We start from the raw sequence: 27,231 nt of genomic DNA on the forward strand, positions 1-27,231 counted from the left end.
CAGCATCCATACCCAGGAATCCAGAGACACATGCAGTAGACACTACTAAACCTTAATCCTTACCCAAACCCAGAGAAATTAGATGTTTATAGGTAGCTGAGTGAGGCCGATTTTTCCCAGCTGCAGACCTAAACAGCCATTGGGAGTGTCATTCAGCAAGCAGCCCACAGCTGGTTTAGGTGCAAATCACTGATTGAAACTGATTTTCCCCAGCTGAGTGAGAATCAAGCCAAAAAACTGGCATCACCAAACAAATAATTCCAACTCTTAAATAATATAATAACTGTTTCTCGTAGAACAAATTCTGCTTTTGTTTCCTAAAATTTAAGAAAAATAATAATTAACTGAGGTGAGCACTTGTATGATGGAATCTAGGCTTCCAAGCAATACAGATTTGCTAGACACATGAGTTGTAATGACCCTTTTCTCCCTCCCCCTTCACCACATCTTCATTTTTACCTTCAATTTTGCTTCTCTTCAGAGTTTTCTTCTAACTTTCTCCTTGCTTTTCCCAGGTTGCCAAAGGATGTGGATTCTTTGGGAAATTTCCAACAGGGTCCCCCAAATGTCTTGTGTTTAGATCTGTTATTCTATAGCTGCTCACAACTCAAGTTCAAGTCAGTAGAGAAAAATAAAATAAAATAAAAAGGCCTGAGCACTGTGGTTGCTCTATTGCTCCAGTAACATGATTGGCTCTGAAAGGAATGCTCCACTTGCCACCAAGCCAACAGCTTTTAACCTTTCTTAGAGGAGAAATATACCTAAATTTGAACAGATTTTAAGAAGAAATTTGTTCTCTAAGTTATTTCAGCATACAGTTTAAACTCAAATCCATATTAAATGCTTAAAACAGTAATAAATGTTCCTCTTTTGTGTTCATTTTTGAGACTCTCAAAATATTTTTCTTTTCAGAGCTATTGTTGAATACAATTTTATGGGAAGCAGTGCTTTCAAGCCTAATATTAAGAGCCAAATCTTCACCTACTGAAATTCAGTATGCTTGACCCTTTCACTGGAAGGATGCTGATTTACACAGGTGAGAACCCAGGTTTAAGTGTTTTATTCTATCAGCAGATTAAGAGAAAGTGAGTTGTTTTGCTGAGACTTCATCTACAGTGCAGCAATGGTTATCAAAGCAAGGCAGATATTGGGAATTTCACTTTGCAAGACAAATATTGCACACATGTAGTTGTAACTCAGCATAAAAACGTTCTATCAAGTTTCAACTCTGAAATTAAAAAGCACAATTACTCTTTTTTCCATTGCAATAGGAAAACATGACATACTAAGAAATAAAAGCAATGCATTCTTCAGATTGCAAGCAGATTGCCCGTGGGTTGCAAGCAAATAGAAGAAACGGAGTCACATTTTTGTATGAAAATAAAGTCATTTCTAAACTAATGGATCGATAGAACAAGATGCACTACAAGTGCTGTGCCACAGATGTCACTTCCGCAAAAGTTCATCAGCAAAAGAGCACGATAAAAGGAAGGTATAGGCACTCGATTATCCATTTCATGTACAACCACCTTGGCAATGTAAACATCCTGGAGAAGCTGGAATATTTGGGATCATACATTATTCCTTTTTTTAAGCACTCGGGCAAAGTTCCATTTGAAAATCAAGGGCACAGTTTGGTCTTCAAAGTTCTCAGGAATTTCTGCAGTTTTTCCTACCACAACTTGCCAGATATTAAAAGTGAAGGGTCAAATCTGCAGGTGGTGCAAATAAGCACAGCTCTGTGAGAGCTTTGAGGTTATGCTCATTTACATCACATGGAAATGATATTTCTCACTTCTTCTGTGAGTAACTGCGCATGTATATATATATATATGCATGAGTGTGTGGTGAATACATATTATATAGAAAGTGAAAGCTTTGATCTGTCAAAATGAAGATATAAATATAAAACAGGAGACAGAATATGGAAATCATACATTCTGCATTTACTTTGAAAACTGAAAGTTATGGGGAAAGAAACATTGTTTATGTTCAAGGAGAGCCTGGTGATTTGCTTAAATAATCTAAAATCAAACCACCATCACATGAAAGATTTAACAGCTTCCTGTCATGGTTGACAGGCTCAAGTTATGACTTGCTAACTTTTATACAGACAAATAATTACTAGACAGTGACAGATCCATTGTGGATTCCTACTTCTACAGTATAGACCCTGGTGCAGCAAAGCATTCAAGATGGTTAACTTTAAGCAACTGAATAGTCCCAGGGAGTCTGGTAAGCTAACTCACCTGCTTAAAATTAGCCATATATTTAATTTGAGATCTGAATTTTAACTCCATTATTAATCAGCAAGGCCCTTCAACCTGTACGTAAAGCAGCTGCTTTCTATAGGGCTTACACACATGCTTAAATACTTTTCTTAAAGAGGAGTGTGTGGTTTGATTCTTCAAGATGGTGATCATCTTAGATGTAATCCTGCAGAGCATGCAAACAGGTGAGTCATATTCTATGCATGAGAATCAGTGAGATCCAACATTTTTTGTAAGTTAAATCACCCTTCCAAACTTTACAGCACATGGCAAGACTAAGCCAGGAAAACAGTGAAGATGGAGAATGTTAAAAGTTAATCCCCAAAATATACTGCATTCACAATTTATTCCACAAATGCAGTTTAGCTTAAATTATTCAGTACAGTGGTTTAGACTATAATATGAAAAAGACCTAATATGTTTTGTGAAAGCAATGATTCCTCAGTAAAGGAGGGCTTCAATCCCCTGCTCTGAGCTTTGCTGCAGCAAATAAATAGCATGCTTTGTGGTGAAATGGCAAGGGAGCAGCTCAGACAACCTCTGACAAGCTTGTTTGCTACAACATTGGTGCAGAGCCAGCAGCAGTGGCTACGCTGCCATGCACCAGCAGCTCACCATGGCTCTTCACCAGCCAAAAGGGAGGAGGTGGCTGGGCAATTGCCTTGTGCTGCTGAGGTGGCTGAGTGAGCTGCTCACCTACCTGTGCTCTGGAGGATGCTCAGGACAAGGGGTGACAGCCTCCTTGCTCTGGTACCACCGAGGAGGGAGTACCACTCCAGCTAAGCCCTCGCTTGCAGATTTGCACCCTTGTAGCTACACAAGCATCTCCTTGCACCTCTTCTGGAGCATGTTCCTGTGCAGCTGCTAAAATCTTAAATTGGTAATAAAAATGAGGGATTTTTGCAATGCCAACAGTTGCACGCTTTCTTCTAAGCGTCTTTACAGATATGTAGATGTGCATAGTCTATTTGCACAGCTATTTCTATCATAACTAATTAGTGTATTCATGGAAGGTGGGAAAAAATCAGGGGAAGAAATGTCTGTTTTTTCCTGTGGCCATAGTTTTGTTAAGATGATAAGAAAAAGTATGACGAAAGAAAAAAGAAAAAAATCGTAAGCTTCTGTAGGCCAAGTCTCTAAATAGGATAAGTCTAGTCAGCTGACTAGAGCATTATTCATTTTTAATTAGTTTGAAGCAAATAGTGCAATTTGTGCCAAGCTGCAAAATCGCACTGTCTTCGCGAGAAACCAGCTTGACAACAGAGACAAATTAATCCCTGCAAGAGCATTCCTTCTGTAAACTCACCATTATTATTCCTCATCTAAAAAGTAGTATGCTGAGTATGCTCTTCCATTAGGCTGTTTCTGTATCAGAGTTTGACTTTTCTTCCCTACTGCTTAAACTAGAAATGTAAAAATTTGGGGACTTTTATCATGCCATAAATATACCTGTTGCATAATTATGCAAATCAAATTAGAAGCAGTCAATGGAATGTTTATTTACCCTGACCCAGATTGCCTGCTGACTTTCTTAGGATGTGAATGCATTTTTACCTCTGTTCAAACATAATTTTTCACCTTTAATGTAGGTAGTGATTTTGCTGCACCGAGATCTACAGCCTTTTCCAAATAGCAGTGTTCTAATAAAGTGAGGAAATCCAGCTACAAAGGGAAATTACAACCTAGCTATAGGGATACATTTAAGAAGACACTAAATTATCCCAACTCTGATAGTGATGGTCCATTAGCAACAGTGGGCAGGGGAGGGGGGGATCAGTTTTCTTGGGCATTCGAACTACTATTTGGGAAGGAAACAATGTGGTTTTGTTTTGTTTTGATTTTTTTGGTCATATGAAATTGCCTTGGTAATATTTGCAGAACAAGACATTAAATTTGCTATACGTTGCTCTATCTTTGTCCTCTGTGTTTCACAGACCAAAAAAAAAGGCATTTTACAGCCATTTCTACCGAGGTTATAGACATGGCCATTAAAATGTTTCTCTTTACAAAATCAATGGAAAAAACCCAGAGCTGTGCTTATAGTCAGGAGCTTAGCCTTGTCATTCAGGGATATGACTTCAACAGAGAGCGCTGCATCCATTATGCAGCAAATTCCTTGAAATCTTAAAGAGATGGCACCAGAGGGCACAGTCCCTGCAATGCCATTATCTCCTGTCCATTAAAGCTCTTCCTTGTTTCACTCCTTTCAGCCATTGGTTCCTCCCCATTTTCAGTCGTGTACACAAGACATAAAAAAGAGCTGATCAGTTTTTCTTAAAAGCTTTCCCCTTAACCTAAAACCTGTTTATCAAAGCATTTATATATATAATATACAGGTCATATATATAATAGATATATAATATCTATTATATATATAACAAAACACAGAAGGTTAAATAAAAGGAGCCACACAGTGCAGCAGACACGTAAAAACACAATTCAATAATCCTGTGCTTAAACTTAGAAACTGTGTGGAAGTTTAAATCCTTGTTAGAAGGAAAAGGTTCTCTTTTTTTTGTTTATTGTTTGTTGGATTTTAGTTATAATTCACATTTAAAACATTTGTTACTGCTATGCTAATACCAGCTGTTAAATTCTCTGAGTGAACTGCCACCTTGACTATAAAATAGAGTTCTGGGGAAAGGAGAGATCTGAGCATGGTGAACTTTTCTAGCAAGAAACAGGTAAGTTTTTTGCTCTTTAAAAAAAAAAAAACAGTAAGGGAATAAGTGTTGAAATCAATGGAAAAAAAGTACGGCCCTCAGTCCCAGTAACTGGTCTTCTTTGGCACTTGAGAACGATCACAAGTAGTTTGCCTTTTTATTCATATAGAACAAAATTTACAAAGTCATTCATACATTTTTGTTTGTTTTTTGTTTTTTTACTGACTTCGAAAATTGGGAATATTCAAAATACACTTTTACCCCACTTCATTCTTTCATTATTTACAGGTATATACAAGAAAAATGTAAGAGTTTGTTGGGTTTGTTTTTGTTGGTTTTTTTTTTTTTGTTTCTTTTAGATTTTGTATTAAAAAGCTCTGCTGGTTGTTTTACTGTTTGTTTTTGTCATATGGATGTTCCATGAGAGGGCTCCATTGCTTCTGGAATTACTCCCCCTGGCACAGACTGAAATGACATTGGGATCGGGGTTTTCACGGGACTCTGACGAAATAGTCCTCCATTTGGTGACCTGTGTTTACACTGTATGGAGGGCATGGTGGCTGAGCTGCTCAGGGGCAGCGGCAGGTTGCTGCCAGAGGCACCTGTGAGTGTCCTGCTGGCACCATGAGTTGTCTGTTCTGGTAAAAAGGTGGTGACAGAAAGTTGCGTGTTCTGGTATTCGCGTACCGGCTCCAGGGTCTGAGCTGGCTGCATGCCACCAATCTCCAAGGCTGAGATTTCAATGGACGCTGGAGAGATTTGCTTGTGGGCTATGTCTTCATCAATTAAACTGTTCATGCGTCTGTGGACCTGCTCCAGGTTCACTTCTTTGTCCTAGTGAGGAAGAAATCAGAACAATCAGTCCAAACACAATCTCCAATCCAATCCGGCCCCCCTCCACTTCCTCTGTGTGACAGGAGCCGCTGTTCACTCATTATATTGTTTTGATTTCATCTGTGCCTATGCAAAACCTTGAGGTCTGCCCATCATCTCCAGCTGAGAAACATATGCTGAAGAAACCACCAGCTCAATCGCAGCCTGCAAAAGCCCCTGATGTTGTAAATCCCGTCCTCCTTAGAGGTAAACCGATGCCTAACAGGAGCTGGCACTAGGGACCAGCACATCCCACAAGTCCTTAGCTCACCTTGCACAAGCCCAGAAAAAAGCATATGGCAAGCAGACAAGCAATCTGGGATGCCAAATTCCAGCAAGTATCTCGCCACTGTCTCATCTAGTTGCAGTGCATTTTCTAAGGAACATGTCAGTAAAACACTGTGCACAGCCTAGTTGACTCCAGGGTAGTTGCTTCATGTGCCAAAATCTACTGGCCAGGGGTTGTAGTTGTGAAGAAGTCTTCGCTTCCCGGCAGGAAGCCCTGGGTCACCTATGTGGCACAGACTATAGACCTACTGGAACAGCACTAGGAGAGACCTACTCTGGGAGCCCTGGGAAGGAGACCACTCATTTATGTTCTGAACAGTTGTGTGACCAACTATAAGCTGTCTGTCATCTTGACACATCATCTGGTAAAAGTCTGCGGTCAGAGCTTGGGAAATTAATGCTGGTCTTTAAAAAATGCATCACCAACTTCTCAGAATGCGTTGCCTAAGGCTCCCAGAGCAGTGTCTTCAAAGGCCTTTTGGGACCACTTACTCAACATGTTTTAGTTTCCATGAGGAAATACAGCAAAAGAAGTTGTCTTTAAAACCTGAAGCAGCAAAGACCTACAATGGGCTGTTTGTCACCTCAGCACAGCATTCAGGCTGCTCAAATTGGAAAGCAACAAAACTGGCAGAATAAAGCCAACCACCAGGGATGCTGTATGACAGAATTTTAATAGCTAGCATTGTATTGCCAATAAAAAGGTATTATATTATATCATTTCTCTATATTTCGTAAAGCACAGCTATGATCTGCTGTTGTAGTTATTTGATGCAAGTGTAACATACAGCAGACTAGCAGCAAAGCATCTATAAAAGCCCAACAATCCTGGAACTGGAGAAATTCCCTGGTCTGACAGAAACTTGTAATGATGCTGGGCAGCCAGCAACATTCCAGCCTAAGAAGTAGGACTACCTGAAACTTTTGTGTTCCAGTAATCCTTGATTGCCCACAGATCAACATGCTTAAATGTTGGTTAAACCCAACACCAGCAGTCTTACTGCTCTGATTCATACCAAAAACTAGGCTCTGGGAACAGAGAAGTACAAGGTGTCACTACCACCCCATGATCTTTTGCCACTGGTGTTCAGGTGGAGCACAGAGAATTACAATATCATTCCAGTGGTATCCACTGCTTTGAAACTTTGCTTTCACCTGTAAATTGACAAGTCAACGGCAAAGCCCTTGATTCCTGTCAATGTCAACAACAAATTTTGATTCTAACTTTGTGATTTAACACCACCTTCTACGTTACTTAAGAACCATTGCATTTGCTGATCTCTGCACGGATTTGGAAATTAATTAGTGTTACATGATGGTGAACCCAAACCTGTGTCCTTAGCTTAGGCTAAATCCATATTGATTTCAACTGAAGTACAATTGTTCAACAATTACAGGTCTGAGCTGCACGTTGCACGTCCTTTGCTAATCAGCAGAAAATGAATTCCGATTTCATTTACATCACAAATCCACCAAAATCCCAGTGAAGCTCCCAGAAACCCAGGGGATATTGTCTTCCCCACCAAAGAAACAGTTTTTTTAAAAATACTGCTTTTTCAGCCAACTCCTGCAATCAGACTATACTGAGTTAGACAAAGTCAATGGACAATAAATAAAAAAATAAACTTTTGTGGCAGAAAGGGACCACACAATACTTGATCAGATAACCCCTGCAACTGCATTAAGTCCTTCTTGCCAACAGCCGTACTTGACCTGTCAGGCTCTTCATTCGATAAGTTAGACAGTGCACCAAGCTGATGATAACACAGAGGCTAGCCCATAAACTCTCTAGCTAGGTAGATTAAGGATTTGTGGTACAATGGCCAGAGGATTACCTGGATTTAATTAATAAATTTATTTATTTCTATTTCTTGAAGTAAAATGGCAGACTGGAGGCAAACACAAGAAGTGTTCTTATATTATCCCCTGTTGGGAGTAAGGGCTCGACCACTACGGGCGGGTTCCTTCTGCACTGACGTCCAGCTGCGTACTGCTGTGTGTTCCTCAGCTGTCTGCCAGTGAAACCTCGCTGCAAAGTTCTGCTTGGACACAAACTTCAGCTACCACCATGTATGATGAGACCTGCGTCTAAGGAAGTTAACTTTCAGAAGACTGTTATACAATGCTTCTTTAGGTACCCTGTAGTATTTCTTTTCTCAAAAATGGTGCTAGCTTTGATTTAGACTCCTAGGTTGGCATTCTAGTTATCCGGAACCTATATTCTTGCTAAGCCCCTACTAAAATAAGAAAAGTTGAGAACTCAGGGTAGAACCGAACACATACTAAAACAAATTTTCCTAAATAAGCCCTTGGAGAAATGTTCATGACTCATTTGTGTTTTTCTAAGCTTTTGTCAAATACTAATGCCTTCTTCAGATCATTTCAAGTGAAAATATATATCAACATTTTATTTGTATTTGTATTTTTTGACTGCAAGCACATAGTTGGTACATTCCATCCTGCTCTGCTATGGGAACAAATGTAATGTCATTGGGATAACTAGTCAAAGCCAGAGGGAAAGGTAGTTTCAGCATTTGCAACAGCAATAACTGTTTGCAGAGGAAAAATACATTTGTGAATGAAGTGTGCTCTTCATTTGGAGTATCTGTGCACAAAAGGTCATGAAACTTAAAGGATTAATTAATCCTGGTTATATATTTAGCTTAGCTCTTTTAAGATGTAAACATGAAGAGCCACAGATGGGATGCTCTTAACAGACATCTCCTGACCAGACCAGAGGGGTTATTAAGGACCATGTCATTTGGAATGTTTCCCTTTGCTGGCCTAACAGGATTGCCCTCCTTTCTTCTACTATGCACAGTCCAGCCCTGGGACAGCATTCCTCAGAAAATGGCGGATTTGCAGTTGCTTATGTTTCACAATACAAACTTATGTTTCACTGTGCTGAAGTTTTCATTATCAAGAAAAACAAAAACACAATTCCTTCACACAAACATCACACTTTATCTACAACAGAACACTTTATGGAGTAAGTAGAGAAGTAAATGCTTGCCATTTTTTTTAAGAGGTAGGGGTGGGGGTTTCATTTGCCTACTTTTAACTCTTTCTTCAGCATTAAGGACAACTTTCTGGCCTTATTAAGATCAGAGAAAAATTATTAAAGGCTTCCTAGAGCCCAGAAGTTCACATTATTCCTTCTTTTTGTTGTTAAAATAAAATGTTTGTAAAGGTTAAGGAAAACAGCTCTGCCTCTGAGGAATAATAAAACCAGATTTTTAAAGGTTCTTGTCTTTTTCTTTGTCTTATTAGATGAAGAGCAGCTAAATAACTAAATGTCAAGCTTTGTATGAAACTATCTTAATGCTGAATGATTTTTCAAATGCTCTTAAAAACCCCTAAGATAAAAATTAGAAACCCCTCAAAAGATTAGTTTGTCATTACATACTAGAAGACTGCCTTGAATCCCAAGATTTCCAAAACTGAAGGTTTCGGGATAGCTTCATTTGACAAGCCAAGCTTTCAGATTTGTAAATTCTGTAAACTTCATCTTTTCTTTTTTTCCTTTACTGTTCTTTCAGAAAATTCAGTAACAAACTTACTGAAAAGTAACAAGGTAGATGGAAAAAGGGTTAAATGGTAATAGAGCCAGAAGACAAATTTTAAAAATTTATAATGCTTTGCTCTCTTGTCACCTCAGTGTTCCCCTTTATTTTTAATTCTATAATTCTCATTAAATATGAGCCATTTGTTATAATTTTTAGGCAGTTACTGAGGTTGCATTTTTTTTCATTTTCCTGAGGCTTTGTCACCTTAACTGTGAAATGGTAATGTAGCATTGCAAAAGATTTTCAAGCCTTCTGACATTGTAACTGTTCCCTATTTTTGCATTTCTCTATGACTAAATTAATGAATTGAGGCTTGGAGCTAGGGAATGGCAGAGGTACTAGACCTAGGAGCTGGATGGAAAAAACAGGAGCCATAGTGGAGGCTGGTGTGCTGGTTTTCTAGCCCAGAGACTCCCCTTACCCAGAGGAGAGCCCCTCAGGGGAAGCCTTACTGCTTTTCTTCACAAAGGTTTCTGGCTTCAGCTCCACTTAGCTCCAGTTAGGTCTCTTCAAGAGCTGAATGAATGATCCCCAAACTGTGACAGACACGTTACCAAAGGTTTCTTCTCTTTCTCTTTTGTACTTAATATGCAAAACTTAGTTAATATTATAAATGTCATATCTCAGACGTTTCATGCCAATTCAACTTCACTTTGTATATATAACTACATTGGATAAATGTATATGCTTGTGTGGCCAGAAGGAGATCAAATATTTTCCCTTTGCTACCTTCATAATTCTATCTTCAATATTAATGTTGTACTCCAAATAGATCAGTTGAAGAAATTAATCAGCAAAGGAAAGAAAAAATATCATGTAAGGAAAATGAATTATAAACACAGGCTTATCCTCCTCAAGCTTAAGGAAAACAGCTAACCAAACAGTGCTTCTGGTCAGGAAATTATCTTATTCATAAATACTGATTTAAATGTCATTCTTCCCCAATGAGTTTGAGTTCTGCAAGGGCGAATGAAGGGCATGTTTCCGATACATCCCAAGAACTTGATCATGAATGACAGATTCAATGGCCTATGAATGATAGCAGGAGCACACCATGGCAACCACTGGGGTGGATTTGGAGGATGCGCACCAGAATTATCTGGGAACAACTAACCCTGCACAACCGCACCTGCAAGAAACAATGACTCCCCTTCAGGAATAACCAAGTTTGGCCTTATCATGCGGAAAGAAATTATGGCAAGATATAGATGCAGACAGGATGATTTACAGAGTAATCAATTATTTTTTTTTCTAGCTTATTTTCTGTGACTTTTGACAGTGGGCTCTAATAAAAGCATGTGGGCAGTCAGATTGAAAGAATATGAAACTACTTGGGAGGTTTGGAGTCACTTAACATCAAATTTGAGAGACACCTCACTGAGTGTTGGAAGGGAGCTACTGGCTGATATTTTCAAGAAATTGCCTACATCACTCTAAACACAATTAATTCAAAGGTAATACTTTTCAGCTGCCAGGTTTAAAATGGTTGGGATTTTCCAAAAATGAAGATTTTTGACAAAAATATTTTTATCAAAGACATTAATGTGGCCTCTTGTTCTCACTCATGATTTCTCTGATCTTATCACAAAGTCCAAGAGAAGCCTCTTGAAGAGATAAAAACGTTGCAAGCTGATGAAGCAGTTTCAGTAAGGCCAAAAAGGGAGACAAATGCCCAAAAAGGAATGATGAATATCTGCAGAAATTTGATGCTAAAACTATGCCAAAACTGTGATAAGTTGCACCTGCATTCCACAGATGCAAATAAGACCACACTAGACTAGAGGAGAAGAAAAAGACTGATGGTCCTGACCCTAAGTATCAAGCACTAAAAATTCAGAAGTGCAACCAATATGGGCAGACAGGCACATACACCAAGGGACTACCATGAATACGTCAATAACTCCTGCTCAAATGCTGATTACTGTGCCAAGTATTAAAATCCTGTTAATGCAGTTTAATAAGCCTCAGGAGATTGCAGAAAATAATGCTTTTAAACTAATATAGTCTTAATCATATATTGTGGCGCATTTCTGTTTTGTTTGTTTGTTTCTGTCTTGGGTGACAGAAGGAATATCTTCTGGTGAGAGAATGAAACCAAGACATAAATGTTCATTTACATTTTCATTCTGTGAAAGAACTATTTAAAAAAATATGGCAATTTTGTGATTAGGACTGAGGTTCAAAATTTGAGTCAAGACTCAGCCTCAGACAGACATTTCCTCTTCTGACCATGACCAGGTTATATGCCAGTCCCTCCACCATCTACATAAAACACCTCTTAACCCATACACGTATGTTAAAAAATACAAGTATCAGCAGTCATGAGACACAGATGATGGAAGACACAGATGTACCCAGCCAGGCATAAAGGAAGTCTCTGAGGCACTTCCATGCACAGACAGACATACGGTGTAACTGAAAAACAAAGCAGAGGAATAAAACTGAAACAGTGAAGTTTCCATGCTCAGGTACCCACAGGCTATTCTCTTCTTAGCTCAGTGTCAAAACCCATAGCTCCACCCAGCTACCAGCTTCTGTCTGTGGTGTTTCAGACATCATGCACTCAAACATGTAGCTTGTTAAGGAGAAATGAAGAAGCCGCAGCTCTGCACATGTACGTTTGTTTAAGACTATTTTGAAATTCTGTATTCACCCAGGGTCATTATCATTACTTTCAGCTACAGCTACTGCATATATAAAGCTGTAATTTTAATTTATTCCAGAAGACACTGACAGAGTGGCAAAACCAGACATAATTGGCTTGCTGAAGAAGAAAAAGCAGTGATGATATATGTAATAGATGTGCTGCAAGACAATGACAACACAGTATGGGGTTATAATAATAATACAAATAACCCCTTTTTAATATGACTCAGTTTGCCACACTCATTATTCTAGAGATTCTGCAGTTGACAATGCAGTGAAATGCAGACAGACGTGTAAACAGATGCAGCAATGATGTATGTTTGCTGTCATTAATTTAACACAGGCAACTGACCTAGTCAAATAGCACTTAATGTTACATAAAATTTGCTGAGTGGTTTCTGAATGTACTCTGCTAGATACCGGTTTGACCGTAACTGTATCTTATTAGAAATAAGTACAGATGCACCTCAAGTGTCTACTTGAAAAACTACTTTTATAAATAGGCCCAACTCTGCAATCAAGCTTCTGCTCTTATGAGTGGAAACTATACCATGTATTTTAAATTAGCAATTAACTAAGCTATCATCCATAAAACAGCTGTTAGAAGAATGCGTTGAGACTGACATCAGTTGAGGTCCAGTTGAGGACTGTTATCCAACTGAAAGGATAAAAGAAATGCAAGAGTTTTGCAATATATTAATTTAATTCAATGTGTAATCATCTTCAGAGAAACAAAACTTTGTGAAACATTATGTATGAGAGACCAGCTTATTCACTAGGAGATGCTCTCCTTCACCAGAGAGCAGAAATTCCTGTATGAAGAGACAGTAATATTCTTTTCCCTTCTAAGTAAACCTGAAAAAAAGTGAGAAATAACAGAATACTGCAAAGATGAAGTTAATGTGATAGAAAATGGTTTCAAATACATTGCCAAAGTTTATTCCCACCTACCCACAGCCAGAAAATATAATTGGTGAAAATAAGAAACTATTACCAAAAACCTAGAGACCAATCAAGCAACAGTGACTTGCTACAGAATTGCTGCCAATAGCAAGGAGCTTCATGAAGCAGTCCCTATCTTCCCACACTCATGTTGCCCCCCCTAGCCAGGTTGGATTTATCTAACCTGAAATCACATCTAGGCAGGACTCTAATTCTTAAGATGGCTGTAGCTGTCCCATGGTCATGCCTGTGAGTCTTGTCCAGAAATGCACCAGACAATCAGCTCCCCACCAGGCCACTGAAGCTGATAATGCACACCAATTTAAACCAGTTAAACATCTGTCGTTGTTTTATTTTTTCTCTTCAACTGCATCCGCACGCTATGCCACTGAGTGACTTAATATGCAGGACACAGTACCAATGGGACAAGCACCACACAGGTGACAGCAGGTAGCCCCAGAGTCTCTTGCAGTGATCTGCTCCCACATTCATCACAATCCATTAACTAAGTGCAATCACAAACACTGGCTAGTCCTCACAACCAACAGCAGACTCAAACCCACAAGGTAAGAGGCTGTGATAGAATCCTCATTTGTTACTCAATATGAAAGGGGACATTCAGCCTCATGCTGAGGTATTCAAGCCTTAAAATCCTTACCAACCTTGGTTCACAAGCATTAGAAACAGGTAACTCAAGTACAAAGACAATGAATGACTGGTCCACATTATACAGATGTTTCCACAGTTTTCACGGGGTTAAAAAAAAAGGACAGCAAGAGAATGCAAAGAAACATTTTTCAACACAAGCAGCAAAATGCAATACTGAGTGCTGGTTGATGAGCATGCCACTGTGTCTGCAAAGGAACTCTTTTAGGAGAAAGGAGAACTTACACATGGAGAAACCTTTACTGTGCACACACTGCATATATTGTAGTTACAGGCATTTCCAACAACACAAAGGTTAGGTTCAAGGGGAGTTCCGGGGAGAGGTAAAGATGAGGAGATAACTAGCAAGGATTCATCTATGCAAGCATTTTCAACAACAAACCAATTATCTGTACGTTTATTATAAATTCTCACCATGCTTCTGAGGCCCAACCTCACATCATTGGCCATCTCCAGAGAGAAAGGGGAAGGAAGATGTCGGGAGAGAAAAAAGGATCAAGATAGTGAGGCTAATAATGTAATTAATATTTCACTCTTTATAGCAAACATATACTTATTATTTCTTATACTTCTGGTTTGAAATAGCAATTTCTAGCCACTGCAACCAAAGAGGATGGCCCTGAAGACGGTGGTGTTTTCAGAATTCAACGTCTAAAATGACCCTGTGAGGTAACAGATTATTCTTTTATGAATTAAAGATTAAATTCACGAAGGTTCTGTTCCAAAACTCACTAAAATTTAATGGATTCTTTACATTGCTTTACACAGCTTTTGAACTCTAAATTATTATCTAGTACATAAGGGATGTAATTTTTCACTCTACTGAGCCCAAAGCAAAGCAATGCTACCCTTTAACGCTCTGATTTACTCTGCTGGAGCATCATGCATAACAGATTGCTCTATCATCATCCTTCTTCACCATTCCAGCCTAGTCAAATCCAAATCTCAAAAGTTCCCATTTTTTCCTATTATGCCAGGCGTACAAGAGGGACTTGGCACAGGAGGCACAAAGAGTTGCTTCTGCAACCTGTTTGATGCCCAGCGATAGTTGCCTTGCAAAGCCTCTCCTCTCCACTCCACCACTGTGAAAGCCTTTAAAAACTCTTGCTCCTGACTATTAGCCACAAATGTTTTAATTAAAAACTGAATTTTGAAAAGGTTTCTGCACACCCATTTAGGGCTATATTTTGGAAGCTGCCCAAGCTCCTATTTCAACATGAAAAAAGATATGGCCAGCCAAATTATTAAAATAGCTCAGCATAATAAAAATCTGGCCACCAGTTTCCCAAAAGAGAGATACTGGATACTGAATACTTCTGAAGAAATAGTACTTGTTATGTTGAGGAAGTCCAAGTAGGTCTTTTCCATATTTGTGTGTGCTTATAAATATGGTTCTGATCTTACGGAAAATCATAACCAAACCATCAAGTTTGGGTGTTTTGTTTTGTTTTTTTTAAATATATGTATTTTACACAGTATTAGTACATGTGATTCCCTAATATTTTGCTAATATTGAGCACGGGTTATTTCAGCTATTAGAAGATTATTTAAATTCAATGGATAAATAGATTTGTAAATTGCTTGTTAATATTATTGTATGGTAAATTCAATCTTCAGCAAATCACTTCAACGCACATGTAACTTTCACTTTATGCTTTATATATGGTTGGTTTCAAAGCAACTCAGGTTTGATCCTATACCACTAAAATCAATGGAAGTGTTTTGGTGATCTGGGTGAGATCAGGATCAAACCCTTCTTTAATTTTACATACATGTTAAAAAGCTTAGTTGGATCGAGGCCTAAAGCATTTTACAAACCACAAAAATGTAAAAAAAAAAACCCTGAGAAAACAGTTACATTTTATGGTTTTTATTTTAAACTTTTACTGATTTCATTATTACTGAATATTTAATCCCCTCTCAAAAAGTCAACTTTAAAATACCACTGTAGGCTGAGATAAAATATACAAACATTAGCTCTGTAAACATTGTGTGAAGAATCTAAAAGACTCTGACACATTAAGGCTCCAATTCAGTAAAACACATAAGCTCATGCCAAGCACATGAGTAGCCACAGAAGTTCTCTGCGATAGGTGATGTAATGCAACTTAAGTACTTAAATTCATTATCAAACTGGAACTTTAAACAGGTTGTTTCCTTCTGACTTCCCTGCATGGCAACATTCATTTTTTAAGCTTATTCCTGTTCAATATTTCACACACACACACACACACCCCCCCCAAGGTTCATGCTGAGTAAATCCAGCTTATATCCCTAAGAACCTGATTAGCAGGGGTTTCTTATATGATTTATATGAGAGAAAAATTAAACCAAACACTAAAATTCCTTCCTTGCAGCTAGGGAAATATGCTGGAACTAAACTTGAATGCTTCAACACTGCTTTGGGTAGCAGAAGCCTGAGCCCAGTGTCATTAATCACAGGGATGACATGTCATTTTTAAATCCATTACAGCCTTGACCTAAATTTATGGTGATCAATAGCAAGAGTTGACTGATTTCAATGGATTCTGGATGAGCACAGGGTCTGTGACCAGATATCACAGACCATCTGCTTCACTGCTAGGGACCTCTAAGGAGATGTCCTTTCTTCACTTGTGTAAAAAGCCAACACTGAGTTAGCTAAGATGCCCTTCCAGCTATTACCAGTGTCTGTACAAGGCAATTTATATATTATAACTTCCTCTTTTTATTTTTTTCTTTAACTGATTCTTCCAGTTTATACTTCATCATCAAACAACATTAAACTTTGCATTCTGGGATGACTGATTCCTAACACTGCTTTGCTGATTTAAAAGTGCTAGTTAAATGAAGTTTTTCAGCTTATTATATTCAAAGCTAGTTTGAAACTGAATTTCTAGATGGCATTAAAATGCATTATTTTGCCAGTGTTTACATGATTTATTTTCCCCAAAAAACTTTATTTATTCTTAGAAAAGTAGAATACAATACAGTGGTACAAACAAATGATCATTTATATGCAACTGAGCAAAAAATGTACAAAGATTTCAGACATGTCATAAAAATACAGAAAAAAATAATTTAAAATAAAAACAAGATAAAATATAGAGGACATGCGATGAAGGGAAAATAAAATATCAGTTTGATGATCTCATGTTTCCTTTCACTCTCAAAAGGAACCATCCTGGGGGAAATCAAATTGTCAGATAAAAAGATAACAGCACAAAGGAGACAAGGTAAATGAAGTGACACAGAAAAAGACAAGGAAAGTGAAAATAATTGTGAAAGCATAAGACTCTTTAATAATCAAAACCAACACTGCTGACAGCATGCTGAAGGTACGGAAGCCTCGACTGCCATGGAATAATATCTGGTTGGAGAGTGAAGTGAGATTAATACAGTGCAAACCACAATTCTTAGCAGTGACAAATTTTGATCCATAGGACTCGTATCTGCTAGCTCATATTTTCATTTCTAAGGTACACTGATTTTCATAGTCTTCTAATACCAGAGGAGAGTCCTAGTGGGTAACTTTCATGCCTGCTAAAGCTGGAAATATGGATTTTTGAGGTAGGCTGGAATTTACATATCATCGAACATGGAAACAGGGGAACTTAAGGCAGATCATACAAGGCTGTCCTGTCCAGAGTTACAGGTTTTCTTTCTTTCATCCTGCATACTGCCAAGATATTTGTGATAATTTTTAAAGTGATTCTGCTACCTCCCACTATCCTATAGAACTAGAAAGTATTGCAGAGTCTAGACTTTTTGAAATTCAGTAACATTTATAACATTATTAAGATGGGAGTAGCAGGAAACAGGAATGATAAGATGCTGTTACTAGTAGACAAGTCTGTTCTCACTCTGGACAGTACCTGAATTGCTGCCCCCTTTTAATCATTTCAAAATAAAAAGTGAGAACAGAAAAGTGAAAAGAGTCTGTTGAATGAAATTATTTTGCAGAAGCATGAGAAAGTTAAGAAATCACAAACTAAGCTGTGAAGACTGTGATTGTTAATGAATTACAAATTTGACACATGTTATGAGGCAATGACTAGTAGCAACTCAGGAGGTGGAAAATTATGCTATTCCTTAACCAGCAAAAAACCCAAAATCTTCATGCACTACAAAACTGCGAACACAGTGGGTATAGTTTCTGAAAAACTCACATTGCTAGGAGTAGCACAGCTGGTTTGAAGAAAATACATTTCTGATTTATAATATGTATTAGCTGAGCTAAGAATCAAACAAAGAATTTCTTGAGGTCATTCTAACATTGTCTTTCAAGAGCTATATTAACAATAAGTGAATCAAATTCACCTTTTATGGAAGATGCAACAAGTATCAGTTCCCAGCAAAAAAATCATCCTGTACAAGTGACTAATTTTCTTTGATGCGGGGTTGCCTGTTAATTTGTTTTTAGTGAATACATCATACAGTGAAAAATACGGGAATTCAACTTTCTTTCCATGAATAATATGGTATTCTATCTCTGCTTCTAAGTTTTCATTGTTTTGGACTATAGTATGTGGATGAACTAGGAGTGCTTTCTTAATAGTTCTGAAGAGATCTCAGAAGTAATAATCTTCAAGGGGAACAGTATATCACAATAAGACATAGTTGATAAAGCACAGGATGCTGGGGAGTCCATTGCAGTAAGCAGCTACACTTGATCATAATGACAGTGAAGATTTGAAAACTGTCTTTCAGTCTGTCAAATGGAATAAAAGACACCAGCAACCTGATGAAGTGGTAAAGCCCTTGGCAGTTAAATGATCCAAATTATATTATAGCTTACTAGTATCATGAAATAAATGCATAGGACTCATACCAAAAGATACCGAAATCCAGAGATAATTATTGAAACTCAATATTTCTATGGTACCAGGTTTCAATAACTTTATCGGATTGCTCAGTTATTCAAAAGGGACATAGAGTGACTGAACAGAGATTCCAGAATAAATATTAATTTCCATTTTTTATTTTACAGCTCCCCAAATTTCTGTAGCCTATCAGAGTCAAAAGATTAGATACCACTATTGCAGGCTGAGTAGCAGCTGTGTAAATTTAAGATTTTAACACATAAAGATAGATGTATGAGCTGGCTAAATTTCACTGTGCGTATAGGATATTCGGGTATTAACAACAATTAGGAGAGGACGATTATAAATTCTGGAAAATCTTATTTGAAAAAGCTGACCAAACGTAAATTTTCCTGAATTAGAAAATAATAAGGACATTTAAACATTACTAGGTATCTTTCCAACTTTAAGAGATTACAAACCTGAGCCCTAATAGAATCATGCAGCACAGCGTTGCAGCTATACATTTTATCCTGATGTTGGAGCTAATCTTTCTTTTGTTAAACTGATCTGATAAGGATTAAATGAAGAATTAAAAGGGATAACATTAAGATTTTTACAGCAGAACCCATTAGAAACATTTTTACAAATCTGCTTCAAATAGAATAAAAGTATCTTGTATCAACATCCTGAAAATCAACCCAGCCTTCACTCTTCTACCAAGAAAATCCATAATTCCTTGCCTGATAGAATTGTGAACCAGTGGCAACCGTCATTTTGGGAAAGTAAAGGAAGTCCATCTTTCCTGGAGGTTTATCTTAGTGAACTGACTTAATGGGTAGAAATAATATTATTTTTTTAATTGAGTGGGGCAGATTTTCTTCATATGCGAACAATGTAAAAAATATTGCTATTGGAAGTAGTCTGCATCTGACATAACTCTTCCTATAAAGTCTCTACAAATGTAGATCAGATTAATGTCAAAGTCCAAGTTATGCTGTCAGATTTCAAAAGATAGGCTTCATATTTCCCCCAGTTACATAGTTAACACTACATTTTTCCATGCTCATTGTAATTAAGAGTTGTGATTTATACCACACAGACATCTGAGTCCTTGAACACCTCAGTGTATTGGAGGCTAACCTCCACAAAAGCCAAAGGAATACAAAGTGGAAGAAAAGATGACAAACTGACAAATATCAACACCGTAATGTCAGCTGAAAACACTTCTCCAATGCTAATGAAGGCTGTGCACGTTCTTCGAGCCACAGACTTCACAGACCTTCAACATACAAAATAAGTCTCTAAAAAAATCCTCTCTCTCTCTCCAGCAAGCTGAATGGCTGCCCAACCCTGTCATAACTCTGCCAGGGCAGTTGTGCATCCATGTTCCTAACACCTCTCTGGTTTCTGAGTTGGCAATTGTTGGCATGACACAGCCTACCAAATAGGTCAAGCTACAGAGAGAATGTTACACAAGGGCTCCACAAGTTATGACAGCTCCTCATTCAGTCCTGAATCCACTGTCATTTTCTACAGTGGATTTATAAAGCTCCTAACAGGGTAAGGGTCTCAGAAGCCAAACACTGCCTCCTTGTCCTTCACCTCACGGGGTGACTTCTGCAGGAGGCTACACCAAAGTCTAATCTTAGGCTGCAAGAAAATCAGCCCCTTCTGTGACCCTTCACACACTCTGCCCTTCACAGAAAAAAATGGCTGGGAGCCAACCCAGTCCCTACAATTTTTAGGTGACAGCACATTTGTGTTCTGCCAAAGCCTTCCCAAAAGCAGAAAAAAATCAGCAGCATGACTTAAGTTTGCAGCTGTTACTGAACTAATGGCTTGGCTGGAGTATCAGATGCAGCTAACAGTTCTGTATATGCTATGCATGCTGTAGCTCTGTTATTATGGCTATTACTGTAGAAATGCTGGATAATAAATACACAGTGACAGAAATGAGATAGCCTGAAAACACTGCTCCTGGAGTTCAAATTTGCTTTTGGTCCCCTTTTTGCTCAGCCACTGTACCTGACTCAAGCAGAGGAGTCCCCCAGGCTCAACGCTCCCCTCATCCCTGGATCCTGTCCATTCCAAAGTTTTGAAACTTGGTTCTCCTAAATACGTTGAAAATCTTCAACCAACCTACACCATCCCTTCTGAAACCGGGTTTCCTATATTAATTACAGTAACCACCAGCAATCCTGCTTCAAGCCCTCCTCGCTAGTAGTACATAAATATCTCTGCCCACTAACTTACAAAGAAATATCTGCTGCGTTCGTTCGCTAATTTATCTGAGCGTCCGCTGTGGTCACGGTGACGTGGGCGGGACCCCGCGCACCCCCAGCCCCGGGCGCGCCCCCTCCCGGGGCGGGCGGCCATTACCCGCCGGCGAGCTGGTCACGTGCCCGCCCCGGCCTTCCTGGGCCAATCAGAGTGAGGCGCCCGGGCCTCGGGCCCGCCCCCTGCTCTGCCCGGGGGAGGGGTGGAGCTGCCGCGGCCGAGGAAGCCGCAGCCGGTCCCTCGGCCTCGGCTGCTCCCGGGGCCGGGCCAGCTCCGGGTGGGCGCTTTGAGCTCAGCTGATAGTTAATGTGTAACACGACACGATCTTCAGGGAGTTCGGGTGGAAATAAAGTTTAGGTTGTAACACCAACGTGGCTGTATCACCTTTAAGTGGAGGACGCCAGAAGAGCCAGCCCAGCCATGGCGCTGGGCGGCCGTCGCCCTTCCTTCCCTGTGGCTGCTCTGACCCCATCCAAAGGTGCTTCTAGCCACCTGCCTTTCATTGCACTCAGCTGTCCTTTTCAGGGACCCCCATGTTCCATCCCGCCTGCCTCGCACACCCTCCTTACGCTTTCCTCCTGGCCGACTCGGCCTGTGAGCCCTCATCCCTGTGCCCTCTCCTCAGGAACACGCACTTTCTCGTTCAACCTTAACACCTACTCGTGCCAGGGCTCCCACTGACTCTGCTCCCTCTCTCTGGGCAGCACCCTCACCACCCTCCTTTTCTGAGCCTGCTGCGTGTGCACTGTGCCTGAGTTTAATTTGCCTCCCTTAACCCAGACTGGCTGCGCCCTAAGGGCAGACCCACACAGGTGATCTTCCCAAGTACAGCTTTATCATATGGGTAACTTTAGTATACTTTAAAAAACAGAAGCCTAAAAATATTCTATTTTTTGTCACCGAAACTGCAAAAGAGGATGTACAGAGCAACCCTAATCGAGAACGCACTGGAGGGAAATGAGAGGAGGAGGAGAGGGATGGGAAGGGGAGAAAAGATGGGATGGGGTAGGCAGGAATCTGTAATAATCCTTCTTACAGTTATAAAAAGAGAAATGAAGGTCATGGGCAAAAAATATTTAAACTTAGGAAGACAGATCCCTTTTCAGAGATGGAAACTGAGTATTTAATACTCCTTGCAATAGAAGAGTGAATTATTTCACCTTACCTATATGAAACTGCCTTTGGGACATATTCTCATCTCACTCGACAAAGATGCACAAAGGCAAGTCCCTGAGCATAGAGAGGGGAATACACTGCAGAGCATGGCAAGATGAATGCCTGTGCACACACTGCATGAGGACACTTCAGACAACATCCCTGCCCCTTACCCTGCCAGGCTTTCACAGCAGGCAGTGAACACTCTGCTGCTGCCAGGGTTTAGGCCTTTGCAATGCTAACGTGGGGTGGGGCCTTTGGGGTTACACAGCAGGAGTGATTTCTACAACACAGCAGGGCAAAATGCTACAGTATTTAACCAAAGAGCAATTAAATATGCACTTCTGTTCCTATTTTGGCTTACACTGTGAAAGCTTCTTTATAAGCAAGAGTACCTACTAATGCTCTCCCTGTACCTGCTTTTGAAGTGCTGCATTGTGCAAAGCTGAGACATGCTTCCTTCTACAAAATTTCCCTTCTGCTGTTGTACATTGTCAAGACACAGGCAAGTGACTTTGCAGCTTTGTCCCACAAACATGGTACAGATGTTTATCACCGAGCACTTGATGGATGAATTCAAATGGGAGAAGCAGGAATTCAGAAGAATGTAATCTTACTAATAAATATTTCACAACATTACAGACTGCAACATATATCTTCAGATCCCATTTGCCAGAATTGCTTACAGGTGATAGGTGTGTCAATTAGTGTAGTACTCCTGACAACTTGAGAAATATAGATTGGAATTGATGGGCTGTGTACTATTTTCCAGCTGTAGTGCAGCTCACTGCTATTATTTGCTTGTAACAAACATCTGTTCCAAGATGAAGGCACCTACAAATGCCTCAGTGTCTCCAAAATCACAAGAGGTTAGTTTGTTAAACATTTAATCTATGTAAACAAATACAGGCTTCATGCAAGACAGATCTGAGTATGGACTGATTACTCTATCATAGCATCGCTTGCTATTACTCGCTGCTGTGCACGAAAACTTAAAACCCAAGAAATTCTCAGATGTATTTTCCTAAGTAAAATATGTCATATGAAGGTCGGTTTAATCAGAGACTCCTACTTTTAGAAATAAAACTGATTTCAAAAGAAAGGAAGCATTTAAACAGTGTCATGGCAGTATGGCTTATTCAGTTAAGAACTAGCTGCTTTATTTTTAATTGCTCGCGTACCTCTTCAAACTCAGCCTAGGTCAGCCATGAAGGAAAACAGCTACCAGCTGGCTGGCAGCTGCACAGCGTGCGCAGGATGGATATGATTCCCAAAGTCAATGGATGGGGTCTCAGATCAGAGAAAATATTACCACAGTGGCACAACTGGGTGCCCGTGACTGGCCTCCCCGTCACTCACGCAGAGAGGCCACGGGCATGTTTCTGAACTACTCTCTTACCCCTAAAGGTGGTCTCTCCAGGTCAGGGTTGAGGCACATTGGTGGGGCAATGTGGGGAAGTTTGCACTGCTGCTGCCCATGCTGTATCTGCTCTATAAATAAATAGAGGACTTTAGTCTCCAGGGCTGTCAGTTTGGCACCTTCCATGTGCACAAAAGACATGTTTGTTTTTTTTCTTTTATTTGTTTAGAAACAACCACCCAAAAAGTTATATGCAAAGCTTAGTATGGCGAATCAAAATAAATCATATTTATTGTATGAGAGCACCTAAAATCCCACAACTTCCACTCGCTCTCTCTTTTGTGTTTTCTACTTTTAATTGTGATAAGAATAAAAGTTATGGACCTCTTTCGGTGTTTCTTGATGACAACGGTTGCTGTTCCACCACAACTCCAATGCTGCCACCAAGCATGCAAGAAGAAGGCCTATTGCTAAAATGCAGAAAACGCCTGCAAAACTGTGAAGCTTGAGTGCTTTCCCATCTGTCTGTGCATTGGTATGGCTATTCAGGTCACAACGTCCCATCCGTGGCCACCATTTCTGTTTAAGAACATCCAAATCTCCACTTTCTTGCAACTCTAGGATCCTGCAGAAATTTCAAAAGACAAGTATTATTTTCAATTATACTTTCTCACAGTTTTCTGGTCTTTTCTGTATGTCACATAATTTTTAAATCTACCATCCTGCAATTCAAAACTGCATCCCACCACCATGTAGTATTCTTCATCTGAAACTTCGTTATACCAGGATTTCTTTCTACTCACAGCAGCAGGTAAACTCCACGGGATAACTTTAGAAAAAGACCGTCAAAAATTCCACTGCAATGCAAGAAGCATTTCCAAGGGGAATCACCATATTCCAGTTAGTCATGGCTAGTCTGGCTACATTCAGCTGCAGCAGCTGGTCCCACTAGCGAAACGCTCAACCCGCTCCACTGCTGCTCTCCCACAATAATTTCAAAATCATGTGAGACTAAACATGCTACTATTTGTGCACCACTTAATACAAATCTGTTTAAGCAGCGACCAACTCATTTACTTCAGCAAATGTAGTTTATTCCAAAGGATTTTACTTCAATGCTGTTACTTCATGCCCGAATTACTGTGTTAACAGCTGCTAATTAATCATTGTTTTGCCTCTTGTGAAGTGTCCTTTCTCTCCATGAATGATTCATTTTGGATTTGGTTTGATAACTGTTTTAGCTGTTTACTAACAATCTTTTCTCTAGAGGCAGCTTTGTCTCTGGTTATGCAGCTGGAGTTTTACTCCTTTTATAAAGGAGCGAGACGAGGAAATCTTGCTTCAGCTCCCTGCCTGTAGTGGAGCGCCCGCTCACCTTCTGCTAAGGCCACACACACCTGCACAGCTGCATGTCTTCATTGCAGTGTACACATTCACATGAAAAAGATATTCCTAGCCGGTAGCTCAGAGATCACTAAATGGCATAGTCTCATAGTCTCGGCAATCCCATGCAATACTCAGCAATTCTTGTTTTCCTGTATTGTTTTGAGTCTTCGACCTGTATCTCCACCCTAAAGGATAAACCAGGGCACTATTACTTGCTTACTGTAGGGAGCAACACATTGCTTCATAGCCTGAAACACGTGGCATGAATCAAAGAGATCTCTTGAATCTCTCCCCTAGCTCATAGAAAGCTCTGAGGACAGCAGCCCTTTTTCTGCCAGAGGCAGTGCTGCCTGGAGGCTTGAGGCCACATACCACCTCCAGTCTGCTTCTCCCTAAGCAGATTCACATGGAGCAGAAATAGCAGCTTTGACAAAGCCTGAACTCATAAACCTCTCTGCTGTCACTTATTCACTGTCCTTTTTTCAATAATTGCCAAAATTAACATGAACCACAAATGGTTGCTGGTTCTACGTAGAGAGGAATCCTATAAAACAAGCTTTGTTTCAGTTTACCTTTGGGAGAAAAGATCTCTGTAGGGGCTTCCATGCTGGAGTGCTATCCCGTATCCTTTGCTGCTGATGCTGTTTCCAATGACTGTCACAGAGCATTCATCATCTGTCAGCGCGGCATATTCCACCACCGTCACATCCCACAGGAAAGCATAGTTTCCTTTCTTTGCCTGTAAATACATCATGAACACAACACAGTCTGAACTAAACTACATTTTTAGTAGCACAAAACCCAAGCAAACAAACAAACAAACAAACCCTGAGCTTGTCATTACTCCATGGTGGTATTTCATCAGGTCACAGTTTATCTGTAGACCTCCAATATCGTAGTACATTTCTAACACTCTTCCCTCTCAGCAGTACCTCATCTACTTCAAACCTTGCTAAAATGTCTTCCATTTTTAATAGAAATACATAGGACAATATAGCCAACTGTAAGTGTAGGCAAGGCTTGCATAACAGGTTATTATTTATACATGAAACTATTGTCTTAGCTGATAAAATTTGATATAAGTTTTGTAGGAGACATGGAATGTGACCGGTTCCATACATTCCTGTAACTAGACGGGTATACACTATGAGCACTATGTGGTGCTTCCCTAGTCATCAGAATAGTAACTTTGCAGCTTTCCTCATATAAACGTGTAAATAAACAAAGCCCCTTCTGAGAGCTATGTTAGTCTTGTAACAAAAGGCATGATCTGAGCTTAAACAGTTCCCTCTTTTTTTCACAGGTAAGAAAAGTCACCAGCATCCCCTGTTATCTCAGTTTTGGGACAAATACTGGTTTATTTTAGTACACACTCACGCAGATGTCCTTAAATGTCAGCCTTAATTGGGATTCAAACCAATGCCTGCATGCAGTGCATACGATGAATGTAAATCACCTTACTTAACATAAGATGTAAGAAACATCTCTGGATAGGGATTCAGTAAAGAAAAAAGTCATCATTTTGTTTGGTTAAAGTAATCATTGGTTTCCTAATATATTTAAGTAGTATGTTTTTAAGTCTCTAGTGAACATACAGAGCACAACGGAACAGCTGGGCTGGAACATCTAATGCAAATAAATGAGTAATCACGAATGTAGACTTCCAAGACTTTTTTTTTTTTAAAACTTCGGGTGATTTCAGGTCTGTCTTTAGGTCAGAACAAAGCAAGGCAGGGAGCTGAAGTCCTGCAGATATTTGTTTATGGGAATTGAATCACCAAGCTCCCTTAGCAAATGGTTGCAGCTCTGATACAGAATTAGCTCTCCTTCCGCATATTTTCCATTTTTGTGTAAACTCAGTTTTAAATTCACCTGTAAGCCTCCTTTAGTTATTCCTCAGTTGAGCAATTAAGCTAATTTTACTTCACCATGCTTTGATATAAAGCATAGCTTTCTGAAGTTCCTGACAGTTGTTTAAACATGACAATAAAAGAAATGGGTGAGTTATCCTCTAGTGGGTAGAATCCAGGGAAACAAAGATTGCAAGTATGTTGTCTGGATTTTCTGTAAGCTACTTGCCACAATCCGCCTCTTTCTCCCCCTTCTCTTTTATCTGCATCAAGGCAATCAAAGATCCCCAAATTCATTTGCTTCTGAGTTAAACCAGAGTAAAACTGTTATATCCTTCCTCTTCAGTAAGATTTCAATGAGGGTACTGACCAATTCGAAAATAATTTTTTGTTAAGGGCATGCCACTGTTGTGGGTTTGTCTCCACCTTCTCCTTTCCACCTCCCTGGTCAGTTCAGAATAACAGTAATTAATGCACATAGCCTCAGACAACTGTTGCTATGCTA

General features: G+C 39.5%; 1 protein-coding gene across 6 annotated transcripts in view; it reads right to left on the reverse strand.

Annotated features, from left to right (window-relative positions):
• Nucleotides 1-1,927: 1,927 nt before the first annotated feature.
• The window catches only part of GRID1 (glutamate ionotropic receptor delta type subunit 1), a 551,826-nt gene continuing 526,522 nt past the window's right edge, over nucleotides 1,928-27,231 (reverse strand). For 3 of the 6 annotated variants that reach the window (XM_074874413.1, XM_074874415.1, XM_074874416.1), the window contains 3 exons: nucleotides 25,449-25,615; nucleotides 23,875-24,115; nucleotides 1,928-5,767 (listed from right to left, as the gene is read on the reverse strand). In XM_074874413.1, coding sequence (XP_074730514.1) covers nucleotides 5,339-5,767; nucleotides 23,875-24,115; nucleotides 25,449-25,615 — 837 coding nt within the window. In that variant the 3' untranslated portion in view covers nucleotides 1,928-5,338. Of the gene's footprint in view, nucleotides 5,768-15,768; nucleotides 23,622-23,874; nucleotides 24,116-25,448; nucleotides 25,616-27,231 lie in introns of those variants that run through there. The other 3 variants (XM_074874419.1, XM_074874418.1, XM_074874417.1) reach the window with 3 other exon arrangements.

The sequence above is a fragment of the Strix uralensis genome, chromosome 7 (genome assembly GCF_047716275.1).
Source record: "Strix uralensis isolate ZFMK-TIS-50842 chromosome 7, bStrUra1, whole genome shotgun sequence".
NCBI classification, from domain to species: Eukaryota; Metazoa; Chordata; class Aves; order Strigiformes; family Strigidae; genus Strix; species Strix uralensis.